At 56.9% G+C, this 23246-nt stretch overlaps 1 protein-coding gene across 3 annotated transcripts in view; it reads left to right on the forward strand.

Moving 5' to 3' along the window:
• The window catches only part of LOC120389977 (sialoadhesin-like), a 32517-nt gene extending 15407 nt beyond the window's left edge, over positions 1–17110 (forward strand). The window contains exons 1-10 of one of the 3 annotated variants that reach the window (XM_039512153.1): positions 1715–1850; positions 2882–2950; positions 4159–4515; positions 5694–5957; positions 6350–6631; positions 13375–13462; positions 13839–13878; positions 14175–14281; positions 15017–15107; positions 15966–17110. In XM_039512153.1, the coding sequence (XP_039368087.1) occupies positions 1751–1850; positions 2882–2950; positions 4159–4515; positions 5694–5957; positions 6350–6631; positions 13375–13462; positions 13839–13878; positions 14175–14281; positions 15017–15107; positions 15966–16085 (1518 nt within the window). In that variant the 5' untranslated portion in view covers positions 1715–1750 and the 3' untranslated portion in view covers positions 16086–17110. Of the gene's footprint in view, positions 1–1714; positions 1851–2881; positions 2951–4158; positions 4516–5693; positions 5958–6349; positions 6632–7188; positions 7422–13374; positions 13463–13838; positions 13879–14174; positions 14282–15016; positions 15108–15965 lie in introns of those variants that run through there. The other 2 variants (XM_039512154.1, XM_039512155.1) reach the window with 2 other exon arrangements.
• The last annotated feature ends 6136 nt before the right edge of the window (positions 17111–23246 follow it).

Below are 23246 nucleotides of genomic sequence, written 5' to 3' on the forward strand. Positions count from 1 at the left end.
CTCCCCAGACTCAGCATCACAGTGTGAGAGGAAGCCTGGGTGTGAGGGAGCAGGGAGCCGGGCGGATTTGACCTGGGAATGTTGCCGGGGGTTACACTGGGGATGGGGAACTTCCCTTGAAGGAAGATCCCTGAGCTGTAACCTGAGCCAGGAGGGTGGTTGGGAGAAGTGACACCTTCTGGCCCGGAGACTGGACAAAGGAGAGGAGGAGCTGGGGGGTCCTGGTTGTACCTACAAGCTCAGTTGTAGCCTGTGTTCCTATTGTCCAATAAACCTTCAGTTTTACCAGCTGGCTGAGAGTCACGGTGAATCGCAGGAAGTGGGGGTGCAGGGCCCTGACTCCCCCACACTCCGTGACACAGGTTGGTTAGCCACAGGGCTCAGCAATGCCCCAGATCCAGGTTGCACCCAAGGGAACCTGTCACAGTGGCTGGGAGCAGGGCCGGCTCCAGACCCCAGCGCGCCAAGCACGCATTTGGGGCGGCGTCCCGCAGGAGGGCAGCAGGCAGCTCCGGTGGACCTCCCGCAGACGTGCCTGCGGAGGGTCCGCTGGTCCCGCGGCTCCGGTGGAGCATCCGCAGGCATGCCTGCGGGAGGTCCACCAGAGCCGCGGGACCAGCAACCGCCAGAGCACCCACCTGCGGCATCCTGCCCTGCTTGGGGTGGTGGAAATCCTAGAGCCGCCCCTGGCTGGGAGTCAAAACTCCTGCGTTCTGTCCCCAAGTAGGGGAGGGGAGTGGGGTTTAGTGGCTGGGAGTCAGGACTCCTGGGTTCTATTCTTGGTTTTGCCCCTGGGGGATGGGGACCCTCCTCTCACTCCAAAGGCTCAGTGGCTCCTCAGAGGTTTTGAGATCCCAGCTGGCCGGTGCTAGAACAGGGCCAAGCCTCATCCCTTCACCAGGGTCTCCCAGAGCACAGGGGTCATGGGCCTTCTAAATATGACCCAGCAGCCCCATTTCATAGACTCTAGGACTGGAAGGGACCTCGAGAGGTCATCAAGTCCAGTCCCCTGCCCTCATGGCAGGACCAAATACTGTCTAGACCATCCCTGATAGACATTTCTCTAACCTGCTCTTAAATATCTCCAGAGATGGAGATTCCACAACCTCCCTAGGCAATTTATTCCAGTGTTTAACCACCCTGACAGTTGGGAAAGTTTTCCTAATGTCCAACCTAAACCTCCCTTGCAGCAGTTTAAGCCCATTGCTTCTTGGCCTGTGGCTGGGGAGTCTCTGGGGCTGGACGGGGGGATTAAAAGGAACAGGCACCACCACACACGCACCCCATGTAACCAGGGCTGGGGCTGCGCTTTCGCAATTTCCAGAGAGAGGGGAAGTTTCTCTGCTGCAGACAGACAACAAAGTGAAAGGCTCCCATGGGAAAAATGGTGCGTGGAGCCAGAACCCACGAGTCCTGACTCTCAGCCCCCAGCTCTAACCACTAGACCCCACGCCCCTCCCCCAGCTGGGGATAAAAACCAGAAGTCCTGATTCTCAGTCATTGTAACCAGTAGATCCTATTGCTATCAAACCAGGAAGTACTCGTGGCACCTTAGAGACCTTTGTTAGTCTCTAAGGTGCCACAAGTACTCCTGTTCTTTTTGCGGCTACAGACTAACACGGCTGCTACTCTGAAACCAGGAAGTGTGTTCGTAGCCTTTAAAGGCAATATACTATCTCGGTTCCCTTCCCTCCCCTCAGCCACCAGCCACTCACAGCGCCTGGGGCTCCTGCCTCAGATGTAGATAAATATGATTCCTCGATACCTGCCCCAACCTCCCTGCTCTCCCGTTAGTGTCAGTGGTGGGATCAGACCGGAGTCCCAGCTGCTAACCCAGGCCCAGGGCCCAGGTAAGAGCCGCTTCTCCTTGTTTTGGGGCAAAAAGTCAGATTTGGGGAGAATGATTCTTCACATCTCTACATCACTGAAAGGAGATTAAACGGTGAGAGTTTCTTATGGGAGGGGCCCCAGCTGAGATCTGGGCCCTTTCGTGCCAGGCACTGCCCAGACACAGACAGAGACAGTCCCTGCCCCATAGAAATTACAATTAAAATAGACAATAGGTGGGAGAGAAAACTGAGGCACAGGGAGGAGCAGTGACTGACCCGCTATTGTATGGTGGGTCCATGGCAGATCTAGGAGTAGAACGTTCTCAGAGCAGTCGGGTAACATCAGACACTGGCTCTGCCCAGGCTGTGGTCACAGATACACACACAGATGGGACCCAATAAACAATCCAGCTATCGGAGAGGAAGCAGCCGAGGAAGCGCTGGGGGTGCAGAGCTGCAGGATGGGCCGGGTGGCTCAGCAGGGGGCTCTCCCCTCGCAGTCAGGGCTGATCTCTGCTTCTGGGCCTTTGATGTTCCCAGCTGAGACACTGAACCCCGACCCTGCCCCTTGTGCCTGTGATACCCTTCCCCACATGGCTCTATCTCAAGGGGTCAGAATGCCCCCCTGGGATCCCTGCCACACCCCAAATTGATTTGTTCCATTTCACCTCCCTGACTCTCCCTGCACATGTCAGCTCCACATAGGAACAGTCCTTCGGTCCTGCCCTGAACCTGCCCTCCGCGTTGCTGTGAGCTGCCAAACAGCCACGCGCCCCTCCCCAGAGGCGGCTGCATTTCACCCCTGATGCCATGAACTCTGCACACATGGCCCACAAAGCACACGGGGATAAAAATGCAAGCAATCCTTGCTCCGTCGGGCCAATCTCTGGGCTTTATTCCGTTCTGGTTAGGAAATGCTTTTACAAAGGGCTCTAGGTGTAAAATCCCTGGTCACGCAGCCGATCCCATGGCCAGACGCCATCGCCCGGCGCAGATGAGCTGTCACCCAGAAATGCTGCAGGTGACTCATTCCCGGCCCCTGTCCCCCCCAGGCCGGCTGAGCGCTCTGTGCTGGACGGAGATGGCCTGGGTGCTGGTCGCTGCCTTCTGCCTTCTGAGCGGTGAGTAATTCACACAGACGTGCCGCGCTGCCGCCCAGGGGGCCGGTGGGGACCGTTTCCCAGCCCTGGGAGTGCATCTACACTGGCAGGAGGGGGCTCGGAACCGGGTTCCAGCGCAGGGAAGTCCCAGCCACTCGCGCCAGCGGCTCCAGTTGAAGCCTAGGGGGCATCTGGCCTTGACCCTGACCCCGAGCGGCCGGGTCCTCGCTGCTGGTTTCACCCCGGAGGAGAACACGCCTGGTTCTCAGGGCAGAGTCAGCCTGGTCTAGCCCCGGCCACCCTGGGCTGAGCAGCGAGGGCCTCCGCCGCTCTCGGCCCCCGGGCTGCCGTTTGCCCTGTGCCACGTCCTGCCTCCAGGCTTCTCGCTGCCCCGGCGAGTCGGGGCATCTCCTGGGCCGGCCTGGAGAGCTCTGTTCCCTGCCCTGCCCGTCCGCCCAGCTCCGGCCTGGCTGGGCCCTACCGGCGTCCGCACCTGGCTCCTTGATCAAGGGAAGCACCTGACCAAGGGCTGCCAACCCTCCAGGATTTTTCTGAGTATCCAGGACTTAAAGATTAATCTGTAATTAAAGATTGTCATGTAATGAAACCTCCAGGAATTTGTCCAACCAAAGTTGGCAACTCTAACCTGATCCCTCGCCAGTGCAGCTCCTCCTGCCGTCAGGGCCTCTGGCCCAAGGACCAAACACCCAGCTATGCGGGGGCTGAACTGAGAGGGGATGAGGGGTGCACTGAGGGGCGATACTGGGAGGTGAAGTGAGGGATTTAGGGGGTCTGAACTGGGGGGGTGAACTAATGGGATGCAGAGGACAGATTAGATTAGAGGGGGGGCTGTGCAGATGTGGGGGAGGAGGTCAGCCTGGGCTAATGGGAGAACTCGGGGGGACAGGAGTGATTTGGGGGCTGGGGTGATTAATTGCCGGGCACGGGATGGGCTGATGTTGGGGGGGAGGCATCTGAAATTCCCCTTCCCCAATTCACAGGGGGGCGCTGGCTGGGCTCACTGTCACCCCCACACCGGGAGAGGGCAGGGGGCTCAGACAGCCCCTCAACACAACATCCCCAATTGTGTGTTAAAGCCCCTGGTTGGGGGGCTGAGCTGATGCTGGCCTCTCCCGGCGGTATCTGTGCAGCAGCCCAGCCTGCGGGGCGGGTTCCCCAACTCGCTGGGGCCGGGCGCCGGTCTGATCCCCGATTCCTGTCCCCGGCAGGTGCCCACGCCCATGACTGGGGTGTGACACTCGCACCAGGGCCCCTTGCTGGATGGGTCGGCTCCTGCGTGACCATCCCCTGCTCCTTCACCTACCCCGCAGGGTGGAAGGTCAGGGCCGTGAACTGGACACGGAACGGGAATCAAACCGTGTATCACTCGAATGAAGCTCGTGTCCACCCTGCCTTCAAGGGGCGCGTCCGCTACCTGGGGAACAAGCAGCACAACTGCTCCCTGCGGGTGGCGGGGCTGCGCCCCAGCGATCAGGGCACCTACCGCTTCCGGTTCGAAGTAGTGGGCCATGGCAGCAGCCGTGACGCATGGACGGGCAAGACAGGACAGCAGCTCAATGTCTCCGGTAACCAGGACCCATCAGCCCCACCCCTCCAGGTCTCTCTCTCTCACACACACACACACATGCTCCATTTCTGCCTTGCTCTGAAATCCAAGTGCTTAGAGCTGGGAGCCAGGAGTAAAGCTGGGGGAGTGGTTAGAGGAGCGACCAGGACTCCTGGGTTCTCTCCCCAGCTCTAGGGGAAGTCGGGGATAGTGGTTAGAGCAGGGGGGACTTGTGGGTCAGACTCCTGGGCTGTGTTGTCAGACCCGCTTCCCCGTCACTCTGTCTAACCCTTGGCCTGTGCTGAAGAGCCGCTGAGACTGACCCTGCAGCCAGCGTAATGCAGCAGGCGTGAGGGGCTCTCGGGGGGAGCCCAATAGTGGGACTGGGACCCTGCAGGACCCCCCGGCAGAAGAGCGGAAGCAGGTAAAATGTGCTTTGTTGGGGGTGGGTTCGGGTGGGCAAAAACCCAGGCTGTGGGAATTGGTAGGAAAACTCTAAATCTCACAAATGTACCAAGAGTCGCCTAGTGGGGAAATTGCTAAATATTTTGTTTGAGCTTCTCTTTCCTCTCCATGTTTCTCTCCCTCGCTCCAAACCTGGGGAAATGCACCGGCCCAAGGCAGGTCAGAGACGCGTTCGGTGATAACAGGAGTTACAGTGTGTTTGCTCCTGGCTCAAGCAAGATTTGTTTGATTCTTTTGGTGGTAAAAATTGGGTCTGAATTCCATTGGTATCGATCATATCTTCACCCACCGGTTTCTGTCTGTCGGTTGGTTGGTTTTTAGCAGCGTGGGGGAATCTGTCTCTCTTGCGGGATTTGTGGGATCGAAGGTTTTTGTGGCTGGGAGGGGGATGAAAATGCAAAAACCAAAGCCGGGCACTTGAATAACAGGAACGGGACAGAATTCAAAACAGTCCCGCTTAGGGCTCTGCTCTGAGGCCCGATGTGTGGTGCCCCCACTGGCGGCTGCCCCCCTCCGGGCAGACCCAGCGCTCCCCGTGTCTCAGGCCAAATTTTGCTGCTCTCCCCCATTGCCAGGAGCCATCATTGCCCCGGGCAGCCGAGCTCCCAGGCTGGACCGCGCCCGCCCCCTGGGGGCTGCTCCCCGCTCTGCAGCCAGGCCGTGGCCCCTGGGAGGTGCCAGCCCCAGGGCCCAGCAGGGTTCAATGGCTCCTCACCCCTCCTCTCCTCACAGCCCATCCGTGCCAGCCCTCCCTGGGGCGCCAACTGGAACCGGGACCCTCCCTCAACTGCTCCGTGGGGGCCGCCTGCCCCCATCACCCCTCCTGGTACGACCGAGATGGCACACGGCGGAGCCCAGGGGAAACCCCGGGCGGGGCTGGGGCGACCGAGCTGCGAATATCCCCGTCCCAGCTGGACCCCGGCGTGGTGCTGAGATGCCAGGTGGATGGATACAGGGATGAGTGTGACTCTGCCCAATCCCAGCCCCTGGGGACAGGTGAGCTCTGCTGCTAGACATGGCATGGGTAGAGCAGGGGGGCTGGGAGCCAGGATGCCTGGGTTCTATCCCTGACCAGGGAGGGGAGAAGAGGGAGGACTAGTGGTTAGAGCGGGGCAGCAGGGAGTCAGGACTCTTCGCTTCTATCCCCAGTTCTTGGATGGGGGTGGTCTAGGGGTTAAAGTGGGTGAGACTCAGTGTCAGGACTCCTGAGTTCTTTCCCCAGCTCTGGGAGGGGAGGGGATCTGTCGGTGAGAGCAGGGGGTGCTGAGAATCAGGACTCCCGGGTTCCATTCCCTCTAAAACTGTCATCGGGCTTCAGCAAATATTCCTGCCCCTTCGCTCAGTCCCGGGGCCTCTCTGACAAACTCTCACCCGACTCTCGCCCTCAGTCGCCCCCAACGTGCCCAGGGTCAAGGTTTCGTGGCCGGCAGGGAAGGCAGCGCTGAGGGAAGGCGACAATTTTACCCTGCGCTGCCAGGCTGCTGCCCTGTGGCCCATCGCCGGGTACGTCTGGTCCCGCGGGGACGTGTGGCTGAAAGGAACCAGGAAGGATTTACATGTTCGCAAGGCAGCCGTCTCTGACAGAAGGAGCTACGCGTGCGGGGTCTGGGTCTCCGGCCCCGGCTGGGGGTATCTGAGCCTCTCTGCGAGGGAATCGGTCCAAGTTCAGCGTAAGCAGCGAGGGCTGGCGAGAGCCTCCTCCCTCTCAGCCCCCGACACTCCCCACACGGCCTCCTGGAGCAGCCCCGCGAGCCCCCACCTCATCCCCCAGCTTCACCCCCCCAGCTTCACCCCACCCACCTCATGATCCCCAGACTCATATTCCACCCCTGCCTCCTAATAACCGGGTCCGGTCAATCCCTGTGCTGCTCCTCTAGGCTGGGCCCCCAAACTCCTCTGCATCCCTCCCATGGCTGGGCCCATCAGCGACACATTCAGTTCGTGTCCCCCACACACACACCTGCCCTGGGCCCCCAGCCCCCTCCGGGACACTGCCCATCCCCCAACCTGACCCGGGCCCCATTCCACACTGAGCAGCGCCCTGTCCCAATTGCCTTGAGCCCCCAGACCCATCTGGGGACCCTCCCCTTATCCCCTGCCACCCTGCCTGTTCTCACCCCAGGAGCCACATGGGCCAGGCCCTGCCCTCACCCCTGCTCTGGATCCCTTCCCCTCTGGGCCAGGTCCCCACGCCCGCTCACTCCCATGTCTCCGTCTCGCCCCCCAGACGCCCCCACAGGTGTCCGCATTTCGGCAGCACCGGGCACCAGCCTGCAGGAAGGGGAATCGGTGACGCTAACGTGCAGTTACACAAGCAGCCTCCCCGCCCCCGACTCCTACGCCTGGTACCGGGGCGGCCGGCAGCTGGGGGGATCCCGGTGGGAAATGGGGTTTGTGACGCAGTAGGGAGCGGGGTGGACTGACCTGGGAATGTGTCTAGTTTTACTGGGACTGTCTGCATGGGGGATGGGAGAGCTGGGGGTGACTTTATTTGAGGGACGATACCTGAGCCTGTAACCTGAGGGGGAGGGGGCCAGGTGACACCTTTGCCCGGGACACTGGACAAAGGCTGGAGGAGGAGCCGGGGGGAGGGTGGCAGGAGACGGCTGCAGGGGAGTTTCAGTTTGAAGCTGGCTGGGGAAAGGAATGGAAACCCCAGGGTTGGGGTCTAAGATCCCTGCCCCCCAGAGGGACCTGGCTGAGGGGTCCAGGTTGTACCTACAAGCTCTGCTTGGGACTGTGTCCTGTCGTCTAATAAACCTTCTGTTTTACTGGCTGGCTGAGAGTCACGGTGAATCTCCGGAAGAGGGGGGTGCAGGACCCCGACTTCCCCCCACTCCATGACAACTGGTGGCAGAGGTGGGATCTACTGCACCCCATGGATGGCGCGTCCTGCAGTAAGTGACTGGGAAGCAGTGAAACGAAGGGGGATTGACGGGGACCAGGCGTGCTGTGCTGAAGATTCAGCGAGGAGCGGGGGGCGGAGGAGCTACGCTTAACCCCTGAGAGGTGGGGACCTGAGAAGGGCTGGCACACAAGGGGTCCCCCTGGAAGCCGTGGGGAGCGGCGAGCACCCAGGCCTGCGAGGGGCCAGCAAGCAGGTGTACAGCAAGCGCCTTAAGAGCGACCTGGTGGCGCTGTGCAGGCAGAGGGGGCTGCGCAGTGGGTGGCTCACCAAAGACCAGCTGATTGCCCAGCTGGAGGAGGGAGATCGCTGGAATGAACCGATCTCTGTCTCTGAGGGAAGCAGCCCGGCAGATGCAGCACAGGCACCGGTGTCTGTTCCAGCTGGGAGTGGTCAGCCGGCTGCTGCGGGCTTCCCGAGACCCCTCCTACCTATCCTAGGGGAAGGGCTGGGAGGAGCCCAGTGAATACCACGGGCACCGTGACCCCCCTGGCCAGCAGGGGATCCTCCCGACGGAGCTCCCCATCGCTGGAGCTGAGGCGGCTGAAATGGGAGAAGGAAATAAGGCTAAAAGAGCTGGAGCTGAGGCAGCAGGAACTGATGAAGGAGCGAGCAGAATGGGAGAAACAAAGACAGCATGAAAAAAACACAGAGGCAGCATAAAGAGCGACAGAGACAGCATGAGCTGGAGCTGGCCAAGCTGAGGAGCAGCGACCCCCCGGCTGCGGTGAGTGAGGGGGACCCAGGACACCATGGAGATTTGATAAGTGTGTCCTGGCCCGGCATAAGGAAGGGGAGGACAGAGATGACTTCCTGAATGCCTGTGAGACAGAGGCTCCAGTTTCTCACCCCCTTAATGGACCCCAAAGCCGTGGCGATGTACAGCCGAATGAAAGGGGCGGAGGCAGGGAACTATGAACTGTTGAAAAAGGCCCTGCTCCGCGAGTTTGGGCTGACTCCCGAGATGTACCGGAGTGAGGGTAAAACCCCTGAGGTCACATATCTAGAACTGGCCCTCCGGATGCAGGGATACGCCCACACATGGGCAGATGGGGTCCCAGCTAGGGAGGACGTGCTTAACCTAATGGTACTGGAGCAATTGTATGAACAGTGTCCATCCAACCTGAAGCTGTGGTTGGTGGGCAAAAAGCCAGAGGACCTGCGACGCGCAGGGCGGCTGGCTGACGAGTTTGTGACCAGCCAGTCAGGGGGTGGCAGGGAGAAGTCCCATAGGATCAGATCCACCATGATGCAGAGAGAAAGTCACCCTGGGACCTCCCAAAGGGGAACCATGGAGAACATCCAGCGTCAGGACCAACCGACCGGCTCCAGGGGACCAACGGGACATGAGCTGCTATTACTGTAGCCAGAGAGGCCACATACGGATCCAGTGCCCCAAGCTCAGGGACAGACTGAGCAGACTGAACCCAAACAGGGTTAACTGGGTTGTGACCCAGCTGGATGAGGGGCTGGCTTCCTAGGCAAGGGGGGCTGACAGCTTCCCACCTGCTCAGGAGGGAGGAGTGTCCCAGACCAGCTTCTCTGGGGGGCTGGATGCTCCAGACACAAGGTTCTCATTTTACAAGGTGGGCGCGGGGCTGTCCCTGCAGAGCAAGTGCCTTGTTCCCCTGAAGGTGGATGGGAGGAAGGTCAATGGATACTGGGACACGGGCGCTGAGGTGATGCTGGCCTGGTCTGAGGAGTTAGCTCCAGATCGGGTGATGTCCAACACCTACCTGACCCTGACGGGGGTGGGTGGGACATGGCACCCATTCAAGGTGCCCGTGGTGAAGGTACATCTGAAATGGGGGGCCAAGAAGGGCCTCAAGGACTTGGGGGTGCACCACCATTTGCCCACTGAGGTGTTAATGGGGGGCTACCTAGAGAACTGGCCAAGCAACCCCCAGGGTGCCCTGGTTGTGACCCATAGCCAGAGCCGGCAAGAGGCACGACACCCTGACCTCGGGATGCACACCGGATGCACAGAACCCTACCCTGGTGGGGAGGAGGTGACCAGGAACAAGGCTCAGAGGGGCTGCGGCTTCCAACCCAGCCAGCGAGAGGGAGCCGGTCCCCATCCTTTCCCCAGCCGCTGAGTTCCATGCCAAGTTGCAGAAAAATCCCTCCTTGCGGAAGCTAAGGGACCTTGCTGACCTCAGTGCGGTACAAACCATGGGAAGAGGTTGCAAGGAGAGGTTCCTATACCGAGAGTGGGCTCCCCCAGGGGAGATGGAGTCATGGGGGATCAGGAGGCAGCTGTTGGACCCCAGAAATATTGCTGCAAGCTCGTGTACCTGGCCCATGATAGCCCTCTCGCAGGGCACCAGGGGATCCGGTGCACCAGGCAGAGGCTGCTGCAGAACATTTACTGGTCTGAGGTCTTTACTACTGTCCAACAGTATTGCAAATCCTATGACCCCTGTCAGAGGGTGGGGAAGGCCCGGGACAAGGGAAAAGCGACTTTGAAACCCTTGCCCATCAGAAAGGAGCCTTTCCAGAGGGTGGCTATGAACATAGTGGGACCTCTCAGCAAAACAACCTGGTCGGGTAAGAAATACATTCTGGTGGTGGTGGATTTCGCCACCCGCTAAATCTATTCCCTGGAACAAGAGCTGCTTCTCCCCTGGAAGCAATTCCCCTCTCTGATCGACTAACCGCTGCCCAGCAAGCTGAGATCAGAGGGGTGCTGCATCTGTACCAACAGCTGTTTTCCAACCAGCCTACATGCACTAATCTGACTGTCCACCGGGTGAAGACCGGATCGCACCCACCTATAAGATGCTCCCCCTTCCGAGTCACAGGAAAAACTGTGCAGGAGCTAAAAAAGACGTCAGGGACATACTGGCTTTGGGGGTGATCCAGCCCTTGGGCCTCGCCGGTAGTGCAGGTCCCCAAAAAGAATGGGTCGATCCAGTTTTGTGTGGACTATCGAAAGTTTAATGCCATCACTATCCGATGCCTACCCCATGCCCAGGCCTGACAAGCTCCTAGACAAGCTGGGAGAAGCTCGGTACCTCACTACCATGGATCTTACCAAGGGCTACTGGCAAGTGCCGCTGGATGCAGATACCAGGCTGAATTCGGCCTTCATCACCCGTCTGGGGCTCTATGAGTTCCTGGCCCTGCCTTTGGGCCTCAAGGAAGCGCCGGCCACCTTCCAGCGCCTGGTGGATCAGCTATTGAGAGGGGTGGAGAGTTTTGCCGTGGCATGTATTGACAACATCTGCGTCTTTAGCCGGCCCTGAGAGGACCACGTGTCCCAGGTTAAACAAGTGCTAAACCGACTCCAGGAGGCTGGGCTGACCATAAAGGCTTAGAAGTGCAAGGTGGGGATGGCTGAAGTATCTTACCTGGGCCATCGGGAAGCCAAACAAGGTGGTCTGGACCAAGCAAGGCCAGAGGGCTCTCCAAGCACTGAAGAAAGCTCTGGTCAGTGGCCCAGCTCTGGCAAACCCAGACTTTAACAAGCTCTATATGGTGTTCACCGACGCCTCAGACACAGGGCTGGGGGTGGTGCTAATGCAGGATAACAAAAAGGGGAAGAAACACCCCATCGTGTACCTAAGTGTAAGCAGAGACAGGATAAGCTCTACCCTGACATCTGGTGGTGATTTATGGTGAGCGTGGAAAAGAATTTCAGGGGCTGATCTTGTTTGCATAGGCACATCCACCCAGCCTAGCATAGCCCACGGCAGCCTAAAATGGTCACTTTGACAGCTGTGGGATCCTCGATTTCTCTGTTATTGGGGCAGAAGGAATAAAGTGTTGTCACCCTGATTATGTGAACGAGGGACTATGAACCTGTTTTATGACAGAGGGACTCACCATCAACGAAGTAGCACTCACTAGACAAGGGACATGGGTTCCAAAGCCTGGTGAATTGAGAGAGGTTGGGGATTGGTATGTGTATGTGTATGTGTATGTATATGTATATGTATATGTATGAGTTTGGTTTTCTCTTTGAGGGCCAGGAGTATCAATTGCATCTCTTCCTGTCTCCACTGTTGAAGAGCAGAGCTAATTTTGATTCCATTAGGAATCTAAGTAGAGCTGAGCTGAATCCACTTTGAGCTAGTAGTGCACCAGTACTGGGGCTCCCCTACACTAAGCTGAAATCACTAAAAGAGCTGAGTGCTGTGTTAACTAGTGGAGGTGCCTGAAGATCTATTGCTAAGCAGCTAGCAGAGCGGGGCATTTTGCAGCACAGTTGGAGCAGCCCGCAGAGCGGAGCTGAGTGGCTCACGGGTTGGCTGGAGGAGCGGTGCAGCTGGTGGAGTGGAGCCAGTCATGGTGAAGGCTGCAGCAGAACTCCACGGAGAGGCGGGGCAGTCAGCCCAGACCCATGTAAGGTGCCCCTTAACTCCCCGTGTGCCCCCCACATTTCCACCCAGGTGGTGGGTGTAAAACTCTGCAGATAAACTTTTGAACTCTGGGACTGCACTGACCAGGAACAGAGACTTTTGGGTTGTTGGACTTAAGGGTGATTGGACTTAAGACCCTGAGGGGAAAAGGACATTGCCAAACTTACTTGGTGGGTCTTTTGCTCATGGTTTGTGTTATGAATCCTGTTTGTGGTGTTTCCCCAATGTAATGCCACATTGTTTCCCTCCTTTATTAAAAGGATTTTGTTACACTCAGACTCTGTGCTAGCGAGAGGGGAAGTGTTGCCTCCTAGAGGTGCCCGGGGGCTGGGGTGTAATTGTCCCAGGTCACTGGGTGGGGGCTCGAGCCGGGTTTGCCTTGTGTTATTGAAACAGAACCCCTGGATACTGAACCCGGCCCTTGTTGCTGCCAACTCAGAGGGGCAGAAGGGTTACATAAGCAAAAAGTTCCTACCCTGGGAGCAAAACTATGTGGCCGTCACAAAGAAATGCCTGGCCATGGTGTCACGGAGTGGGGGGAAGTCAGGGTCCTGCACCCCCCACTTCCTGCAATTCACCCTGACTCTCAGCCAGCCAGTAAAACAGAAGGTTTATTAGACGACAGGAACACAGCTCCAAGCAGAGCTTGTAGGTACAACCAGGACCCCTCAGCCAGGTCCCTCTGGGGGCAGGGATCTTAGACCCCAGTCCTGGGGTTTCCCTTCGTTTCCCCAGCCAGCTTCAAACTGAAACTCCCCTGCAGCCGTCTCCTGCCACCCTCCCCCCCAGCTCCTCCTGCAGCCTTTGTCCAGTGTCCCGGGCAAAGGTGTCACCTGGCCCCATCCCCCTCCCGGCTCAGGTTACAGGCTCAGGTATTGCCCCTCAAATAAAGTCACCCCCTGCTCTCCCATCCCCCATGTAAACAGTCCCAGTAAAACTAGACACATTCCCATGCCCATGCGGCATTGCTGTGCGGCTGTTACCTAGCTGCTCTGCCCCAGATATGGCTGCATCTAAGCACCACGTGTCATGATCCATCCCCAGGCAGACTCACTATGTGGTTGTTACCCAGCTGCCATCCATCAGCAAAAGGGCTTCAAACATCTGCTGCAGGGTTGATCCAATAATCCTCCTTTCTCCTTTCCAGTCCCCGGGACACCCACGTACATCATAGGACCTACAGTTGTGCTTGTCCTGTTACTGCTGGTGGGGCTGGTCGGTGTCACAGCTTGGAGGTATTTGTGCTTTGCAAACCGGTAATATCCACGTCTCTGATCTCTGGCAATCCCCATCCCCTCCCCCTGGCCTTTGCCGGAGAACCCCGCGTAATCCAGGACTGAGAATTGCAGAGCCAGTGCAGATGCATCGAAACCCAGCTGGGGGGAGGTGATTGAATGGTGGTTGGGTCCCACACAGATACCTGACACCCGCAGGGGCCTGGGAAGGGCTGGGTGGCCTCCTGGTTAAACGGCTGGGCTGGTCGTCAGGAGAGCAGGGGTCGAGCCCAGGCAGGAGGTTCTGTTTTGTGGGAGCCTTTGTCCTGTTCCTTCCCCCCCTGAACCGAAGCAGATGATGTTTTGCCTCTGAGCTGTTGGTCTCCTTTCTTTGCAGTAAGATGCGGCGCAAACGCCAGGGAATGAGCAGCAATGCGGTAAGTGCGTCTATGGGGCTGGGAACCAGGACTCCTGGGTTCTATCCCCAGCTCTGCTGCTGAGTCACTGCACAACTTTAGATGAGCTCTGTCCCTCAGTTTCCCCCTCCATAGACTATAATTATAAAATTCCCACCCCTGCCACCCCCTACCTGAGCAGGACAGAAGGTCTTTCCAATCCCCTGGGTAGTTTATCTGGGGGGGGGGGGAGCCTATGTGCATTTTCCTTTGTTATTACACATCACCGAGCAGTCCCAGAGCAGTGGCTCGCGGCCTCACTTCTCCCTGCCTTGCAGCACCAGCCGGGCCCGGGGGAGACTCCGATGTCTGAACGCATCTACGAGAACGCCCAGGACTATGGCATGGGGCAGCCAGCCTGCCTGGCCCCACCCGGGCCCCCCAGGTAACAGCAGGGCCTGGCTGGGAGCTACTGTGCAGGGGCTGGGTGTGGGGCGGTGCCCACGTGTTAGGAGAATGTCGCCAACAGGAGCTTAATATGCTTCCTGCTGGGGGGGGGGGCGGTGTGTGTGTGTGGTGCCCCCTGCTGGAGGGATGAGCCCTGTTCAGGGCGGGGGCTGGATCGGAGCCAGCACTCCCTAGACAGGGGTCCACAAACGTTTTCTGTCGCGGCCTCCCTGACCCATAATGGAATCTGTTCGCACCTTCTGGGAGCGGGGCCAAAGCCGGGGTCGGGAGCTGGGGCTGGAGCTGCGGCTGGGGCAGAGCAGGGCTGTGTGGGGCTCCCTCCCTGCCCCCCATGGGAGCTGGCCCCGCTGTGCTGCCCCGAAAGTTCCCCCAGGCCCTCCCAGGGTGCTGCACCCCACAGTTTGGGGACCACTGCTCTACAAGGGAAAGGCCCTGTGCCCCCTTCCCTGTCCTGCCCCCCGCCCCGAGCCAGCCAGTCCCCTGCTCTGGGGCTGGATTGGAGCCAGTGCCCCCTAGTGGGGAAAGGCCCCATTCCCCAAATCCATGACTCATGTCTGCTCTGGGGAGCTTTAGCCCAGGGGTCCCCCCCAGCCACTGACCCACAGGGGTTCTGCGCTGTCGACCGACGCAGCCTGTCCAATCCCCAGCCACGGCGCTGCAGCCGACCCTCACGCCATCCCCACCCCCCTAACGTTCTCTCCTTCCATGGCAGCGCGACCACCGAGCTGTGCCCGGGCTCTCCGGATGGCACCGGGCAATCCCACATCTACAGCCAGCCGATGAACAGGGGCAAAGTACCGCAGGTGAGCGACTCATTCCTCTGTGTATACAGGGCCCAGGACTCCTGGGTTCTATCCCAGCTCTGCCCCCTGTGAGATCAGCTCCCAGGGGCAGTGAGATCAGGCTGGGCTGGGTGCTCTGGGTCAGGGGGAGCACAGCTGCTGGGCAGGGCAGGGGGCATCGCCCAGCAGCTGGAGGGCACAGAGTTGGGCGGGAGGCTGAGTTACGGGGCTGGGGGGTGACATGCAGAGGAGAGCGCCCTGGAGGGAGGGCTCTGTATCGCCTGGGGCAGCGGGACAAGCGCTGGGCAGCTGGAGTTTGCAGAAATATTTCATCCACTGGCTGGGCCAGGGAATGGGGCCTGGGGATTTTCCCCTGTAGGGGGCGCCAGCTCTGATCCAAGTGCTGGTGACTCAGTAGCAGCATTGCCTTGAGCTGATGGAGTGGCTCCATTAGACGGCAGGAGTAGCAGAGCTGTTATCCCCAGGGGGGAGCTAAAGGAGTTGCTCCATTAGCCAGCAGCGGTGGTAGGGCTGTTATCCTACCTGCGTATCTCCCACTACGGAGGTGATGCCCTTAGCCGGTGTGTTTCTGTCGACATAAGGGGTCTCCAGAATGCCAGGTGCTGTGATGATCATCAAGGCTAAAATTGTGGGGGTGGGGGTTGTTTTTAGGAGACAGTGTTGCCTAGTGGATAGACCACTGGCTTGAAACACAGGACACCTGGCTTCTCTTTCTGGCTCTTCTGCCTGCCTGCTGAGTGACCTTGGCTAAGTGACTTCCCTGCCTGGTGCCTCGGTTTCCCCAGCCATGCCTTGAGCTCTGCTGATGTCAAGTTCCCCATCAGAGCTGGGGGTTTTCATTATTATTCTTCACCCTAGGGTGACCCAGACAAGGTCCAGTACTCAGCCATCCAGCTGCAGCCTCCCACCCAGAGAGCAGAGCCTGCCGCCGACCTCACCTGCGACCTCAGCTGTGAATACGCTGCTATTAAGCGCTAGCATCCAGTTGCGGCTCAGCTGGCACCTCCCCCCAAATTCAGGGCAGCCCCATGGCCTGGGCAACACACGAGGCCGGGCTGGGTGATCTCCCCGCCCCCGGCTGAGCTGAGAATCTGGGAATTAGGCTCCAAATTCAGAGGTTTTCTGGATCTGGATTCTTAGCGGTGGCCCCGTAAATGGGGAATTCAAGGGGGCGGCGCAGGGATCGGAGGGTGGAGGGAGACACTAAGGCCCAGCTCCTGGATGGGATTTCGGTGCCTAACTCCCCTGGGCTTCAGCCCCACAGAAGGGCTGTTTCTGTCACTTCCCATTGACTCAATGGACACTCCAGGCTTCAGCGCGATGCAGACACAGCGCAGCTCGGCTGGACTCACACTATAAAGCTTTAGAACGAAAACACAAAGTGTCGACTGTCCTGTTGTAGCCGCGTGGCCCTGGGCTGTGAGAGAGACAAGGTGGGATACGGTGAAATCGACGTTTACTGCCATTGAGCAATGAAAATAATTGAAATCTTCCGAGCCTACATGTATTTATGCCATGCCAAGCGTCAGTGAGAGCCCAGCCTTCTAACCAATAACCAATAACCGCCCTTATCCTAAGCGAATGCACCGATTTCTTTGTGACGGATTCTAGGCCCAGTTGCCAAACCTCTTACTGAACAGTCGTTTGCTTAGTACGTTCGCTTAGTACGTCCACAGGCCTGGAGGATTTGGTTTTTAGTGGTAAACGTCAATTTCGCTGACTCACACCAACTGCCAAAACATATTTCCCTTGGTAATAATTGACATCGGCAGATGGGCCAGGTAAGAAAACTGAGGCTTGAGAACTTAGTGTTTGATTTAAGGATATTGAATTGGCTATTTTGACTGGGGGTGTTGACAATTGGTGTTTTGAGAGTTGTAAAGTGTTCACTCTTTTAACCTCGACACATGCAGTCATGAAATAAATATTGGCTGAAATAAATATTGGCTGACACCTCCTCCCCTCCACAATCTCCTGCAATTAGGACAATTTAAATTGATAAAATTAGTTTAAAGGCCAAAATTTTGCACAATTGTGAAAATTTAAAATCAATCCAAATCTGAAACATGCTTTAAGAATAAATATCGATATTATCTGTTGAACTTAGGGCTGTTGATTAATCGCAGTTAATTCACATGATTAACTCAAAATAATTAATCGTGCTTAAAAATATTAATCACGATTAAGTGCAGTTTTAATCGCACTGTTAAACAATAGAATGCCTATTGAAATGTATTAAATATTTTGGATGTTTTTCTACATTTTCATATATGTTATATTCCGTGTTGTAATTGAAATCAAAGTGTACATTATTTTTTATTACAAATATTTCCACTGTAACAATGATAAACAAAAGAAATATCATTTTTCATTTCACCTCACACAAGTACTGGAGCGCAATCTCTTTGTCGTGAAAGTGCAACTTACAAATGTACTCAAAAACAAAATAATGTCAAACTTTACAGCCTAGAAGTCCACTCGGTCCTACTTGTTATTCTGCCAGTTGCTCAGACAAACAAGTTTGTTTACATTTGCAGGAGATAATGCTGCCCACTTCTTATTTACAATGTCAGCTGAAAGTGAAACAGGCATTTGTAACCGGCATTGCAAAGTATTTACCTGTCAGATATGCTAAACATTTGTATGCCCCTTCATGCTTCAGCCACCAGAGGACATGCTTCCATGCTGATGACTCTCGTTAAAAAAAAATGCATTAATTAAATTTGTGACTGACTTCCTTAGGAGAGAATTGTATTTCCCCTGCTCTGTGTTACCTGCATTCTGCCATATATTTCATGTTATAGCAGTCTCGGATGATGACCCATCACTTTCACTGCAGATTTGACAAAACGCGAAGAAGGTACCAATGTGAGATTTCTAAAGTTAGCTACAGCACTCGACCCAAGGTTTAAGAATCTGAAGTGCCTTCCAAAATCTGAGAGGGAAGAGGTGTGGAACATGCTGTCAGAAGTCTTAAAAGAGCAACACTCGGATGCAGAAACTACAGAACTCGAACCATCAAAAAAGAAAATCAACCTTCTGCTGGTGGCATCTGACTCAGTTAATGAAAATGAACATGCGTCGGTCTGCAGTGCTTTGGATTGTTATCGAGCAGAGCCCATCATCAGCATGGACGCATGGCCCCTGGAATGGTGGTTGAAGCATGAAGGGACATATGAACCTTTAGCGCATCTGGCACGTAAATATCTTGTGATGCCGGCTACAACAGTGTCATGCGAACACCTGTTCTCACTTTCAGGTGACATTGTAAACAAGAAGTGGGCAGCATTATCTCCTGCAAATGAAAACAAACTTGTTTGTCTGAGCGATTGGCTGAACAACAAGTAGGACTGAGTGGACATGCAGGCTCTAAAATGTTACACTGTTTTATTTTTGAATGCAGTTTTTTTTATGTACACAAATCTACATTCATAAGTTCAGCTTTCATGATAAAGTGATTGCACTACTGTACTTGTATTGGGTGAATTGAAAAGTACTATTTTTGTTTTTTTACAGTGCAAATACTTGTAATCAAAAATTAATATAAAGTGAGCACTACTTTGTATTCTGTGTTGTAATTGAAATCACTATATTTCAAAATGTAGAAAACATCCAAATATATTTAAATAAATGGTATTCTGTTATTGCTTAACAGTGCGATTATTGCACAATTAATCACAATTAATTTTTTAAATCACATAATTAATTGCAATTCATTTTTTTAATCACTTGCCAGCCCTAGTTGAAATTATAAACCAGTAAAAATCTAACACTCTCTCTACATCAGGGCCGCCCAGAGGGGGGGGCAAAGGGGGCAATTTGCCCCGGGCCCCGGTCTCCGCAGGGGCCCCCAAGAGAACAGCGGGGGCTCCCGCCTCCACCCCTCTCCTGGAGCCTCAGCGCATCAAGCGCCGAGTCTCCGCCAGGGCCCCTGAGCTCCACCCCGCTCAGAGCCGCTTTGTCAGGGGGCGGGGCTGGGAGCTCTGGGCTGAGCTCAGCTCCCTCCGCTCGGCGTGGAGCTCCCAGCCCCGCCCCCTCACCACGCGGCTCTGAGCGGGACGGAGCTCAGGCCCCGCCGGCCACACGCTGCGGCTGTTCCGGCGAGGCGCTGAGACTCCGGGTGAGGAGGGAGCTGGGGGTAAGAGGTTGGGGGCAGGGCGGGGCGGAAGCGGGACCCGCCGCCGAAGCGCAGCCCGGTCTTCGGCGGTAATTCGGCGGCAGGGGGCCCTTCCGTTCTGGGACCCGCCGCCGAAGTGCCCCGAAGACCCGTGGTGGGCCCCCCCCCCCCGCCAAATTACCGCCGAAGACCGGGCTGCACTTCAGCGGCGGGTCCCGCTTCGGCGGTAATTCGGTGGCGGGGGGCCCCCGCCGCGGGTCTTCGGGGCACTTCGGCGGCGGGTCCCAGAATGGAAGGGCCCCCCGCCGCCGAAGACCCGGGGCCCCCGGAATCCTCTGGGCGGCCCTGCTCTACATAGGTCTCTCTATATACCGTGCATTCCTTTTATATCACATCTGCTGCAGATTATTTGATTCTTATAAGCGGTTGCTTCTTGCAAGCAGAGTATAGGTATGTTTTTGTCTCAGTGGTTTTGCTCACTGCTTTTGATATGCAATTGATTCTTATGACAGTGATTCTTATCAATGGAGTGCACTGTATATCTATCAAATCTGTGTAGGCCGCACCTATATATCCATATAGCCCCATACGTGTTGCTCTGCAGTGGTGTTCGAGAAGGCAGGGCCCAGAAATGACCCAGCCTTAGGAGCAGGAGGTGGGGAGTAGAAACAAGTGAACGTGTTCACACGAAATTTTTTGTGATCAGGAAACACAGGTTCAGCACCACCAAAACATCACGCGATTTCAGGAGGGTTTTGCCAAATTGTTTCAGTAGAAGATAAAATTAGGATTAAGCCCGCGCTGAGCCTTGACGTTAGACTGTATTAGGTCCAGTCACTGGGTAGTAACAGGGGCCCGATGGCGGGATTGGGGCCAAAGTGTCTCCTCCTGGTTAAAGCGCTGAGCTGTGGATCCTGAAGGCGGGCAGGGCCGCCCGGGGGGGGTAAGTGGGGCAATTTGCCCCGGGCCCCGGACACTGCAGGGGCCCCCAAGAGAACAGCTGAGGCTCCCGCCTCTGCCCCTCTCCTGGAGCCTTAGCGCAAAAAGCAGCGTCCAGGACAGCTGCAGCGTGTCTCCGGCGGGGCCCCTGAGCCCCGCCCCGCTCAGAGCCGCGTGGTGAGGGGCAGGGCTGTGAGCTCTGGACTGAGCTCAGCTCCTCCGCTCGGCAGGGAGCTCCCAGCCCCGCCCCCTCACCACGCGGCTCAGGCCCCGCCGGAGACGCTGCAGCTGTTCAGCGAGGCGCTGAGGCTCCGGGTGAGGAGGGAGCCTGGCGTAAGAGGCTGGGGCCAGGGCGGTTGGCTAAGGGGCAGGGAGTCCTGGGGACAGTCAGGGCACAGGGAGGGGGCAGAGGTTGGGGGGGCGGTCAGGGGGCAGGGAATGGGGGGGGGTTGGATTGTGGGCGTTCTGGGGGGGGTGGATAGGGGTTGGGGCAGACAGGGAGCAGGGGTGGGGTCCCAGGGTGGTGGTGGTGGGGGGGTCTCTGGGGGATGGTGAGGGGACAAGGAGCAGGATGGGTCGGGGATTCTGAGGGGGGCAGTCGGGGGCAGGAAGTGGGTGGAGGTCGGATAGGGGGCAGAGCCAGGCTGTCTGGGAGGCACAGCCTGCCCTACCCTAAAGCTCATTCAGCAGTTTGAGGCTTGCAGAAGAGCCGAGCTGTTAGCTTTTCCGTTAGGGCTACCATCCCTTTCGCTTCTCAAATGTCAAGTTATAGTCTGTATTTAATTTCAGTGCCATAGGGAGATTCATGTCAGGGGAGGGGAGTTTCATTTAAAATTAGCCGCTGGGGGGAGGGATCACATGAGAAGAGCAATATCCTTCCCAACCCTACCAAGGGAGACCCCCCTCCCCTGCATTCCCTGAGGCTTCAGAGGGGTTAATTCAGGGGTTCTCAAACTTTTGTCCTGGTGACCCTTTCACATAGCAAACCTCTGAGTGTGACCCCCCCCTTATAAATTGAAAACACTTTTTTATATATTTAACACTATTATAAGTGCTGGAGGCAAAGCGGGGTTTGAGGTGGAGGCTGACAGCTCATGACCCCCAGTAATAACCTCGTGACCCCCTGAGGGGTCCTGACCTCCAGTTTGAGAACCCCTGGATTAATTTAATTTTAGCACCCTGTGTCCATTCACATGCATGTGCTATTTTGAGCATTTCAGTTTTGACAACATAGGCTCATCCCAGATTCTGGAACAAGCTCAAATGCTCAGTTCGTGGAGTATGTGCATAAGCTACACTAAAGACAAACCCACAGTAACCGTCTCCAGTTTGTGAGGGACCCCATGGAGCCAGTCTCTAGGAAACAGATAACTGCATGGAGGTTAAGTCCATTAACAGCTATTAGCCAGGATGGGTAAGGAATGGTGTCCCTAGCCTCTGTTTGTCAGAGGGTGGAGATGGATGGCAGGACAGAGATCACTTGATCATTACCTGTTAGGTTCACTCCCTCTGGGGCACTTGGCATTGGCCATTGTCAGTAGACAGGATACTGGGCAGGATGGACCTTTGGTTTGACCCAGTCTGGCTGTTCTTATGTTCTAACCTAAATGAACCCAAAGTTATGGAGACAGATATGAGTCAAGGAAGCCAGCAGAGTATCAGAAACCTGGAAAAATCTCTGCCTGGATGGGCTCAGGTGTTTGGCTCTGAATTCTCTGGGCGGCCCTGGCAGGGAGCAGGGTGGGGGCTCTCCCCTGGCAGGCAGGACTGGCCCCAATGCCCCAGCCCGGCACTAGGGGGCGCTGGGCCATAGGGGAATAGGAAGGTCACTAATTGCTCAGGAGATCTCAGCCCAGACCTGCGCTCAGCCTGGGGCACAGAAACTAGGGGGCGATGGTGCCCTGGGCACGGGGGTGGGTGGAACAGACAATCCTACCTGCAACCTCAGCCCCGTTCCATGCAGAGGGGCCTTCCCTGGCCCCGCTTCTCCCCCCCCCCCCCCACGGGCACAGACAGAATTACAGCGAGGGGCGGCCTGGCCTGGGCTGCGGGTTCCTTAGCACCGCGGGGCTGCGGGCTGGGCCCAGGCCAGCGCTGACCCCTAGGGGTTGGGTTTCACCCTGGCGGGGCCTGTCCCCCTTTCCCCCGCTGGGGAATCGCTAGCTGCAAAGTGGCCAGAAAGAAAAACCCTTTGTTGTAAATGGAGCCCATGTGCTCAGGGGAGCGAGAGGTCGAAGCAAGAAATCAGGGGCACATCTTTTCAAAGGCAAAACTGAGCTTCACCCCCAGCACTGTCCCCGGTTCTGTCCATCGGCCCCTCTCCTGACCTGGTCTCCACCTCCCGGCCCAGCCCTTCCTGCCCCCACCAGCAGATGTTCTGGACCTGCCCCAGATCCCCTGGGCATGCTCAGGAGCAGCAGTCCAGGAGACCTGGATGAGGAGTGTTTCTAGCAGGACAGCCCTGCCCACAGAGCGGGGGATGGAGAGCGACGCAATGGGAGCAGAACAAAGTGCCCTGCGCTAACCACTAGACTTCTCCCAGCACTGGGGATAGAACCCAGGAGTCCTGGCTATTAGTCTCCTGCTCTTACCACTCCTCCCCACACTGCCCGCAGGGGCAGACACACACACACACACCTCTAGCTGGGGGTGTGATCGCTGCTCTTCAGCCTCTTTCCCACCGTGTGTCGTTCTGTGTCCCCAGCAGGAATCCTGCGCTCCGGGGATATCGCCAGCCCCTCGGACAGTCATGGAGAGGATTATAGCAGCCTGGGGGGGCTATTCTAACTGAGCCTGGCCGAGGTCCCAGAGAGCCGTGGTCCCCTCTGCGCTGCCAGGACCCTGAACCTGAGGAGACTCCACCGTCAACACCCCGGCCAGGGGTGGGGCTCGGGCTCTGCCCCCTCCCGGGGTCGCAATAACTCTGTGGTCAGAAGGGGTCACGGTGCAATGGAGTCTGAGAACCGCTGCTCCAATACATGGTTATTCCTGCTAAATACTGATCAGTCTTAGACCTCTACAGCCCCACAGCTCCCCGCTACTGACCAGACAGTGACTGTACGTTAATGAATCAGAACATCACA

This window comes from Mauremys reevesii, linkage group 24 (assembly GCF_016161935.1).
Source record: "Mauremys reevesii isolate NIE-2019 linkage group 24, ASM1616193v1, whole genome shotgun sequence".
Taxonomy (NCBI): Eukaryota; Metazoa; Chordata; order Testudines; family Geoemydidae; genus Mauremys; species Mauremys reevesii.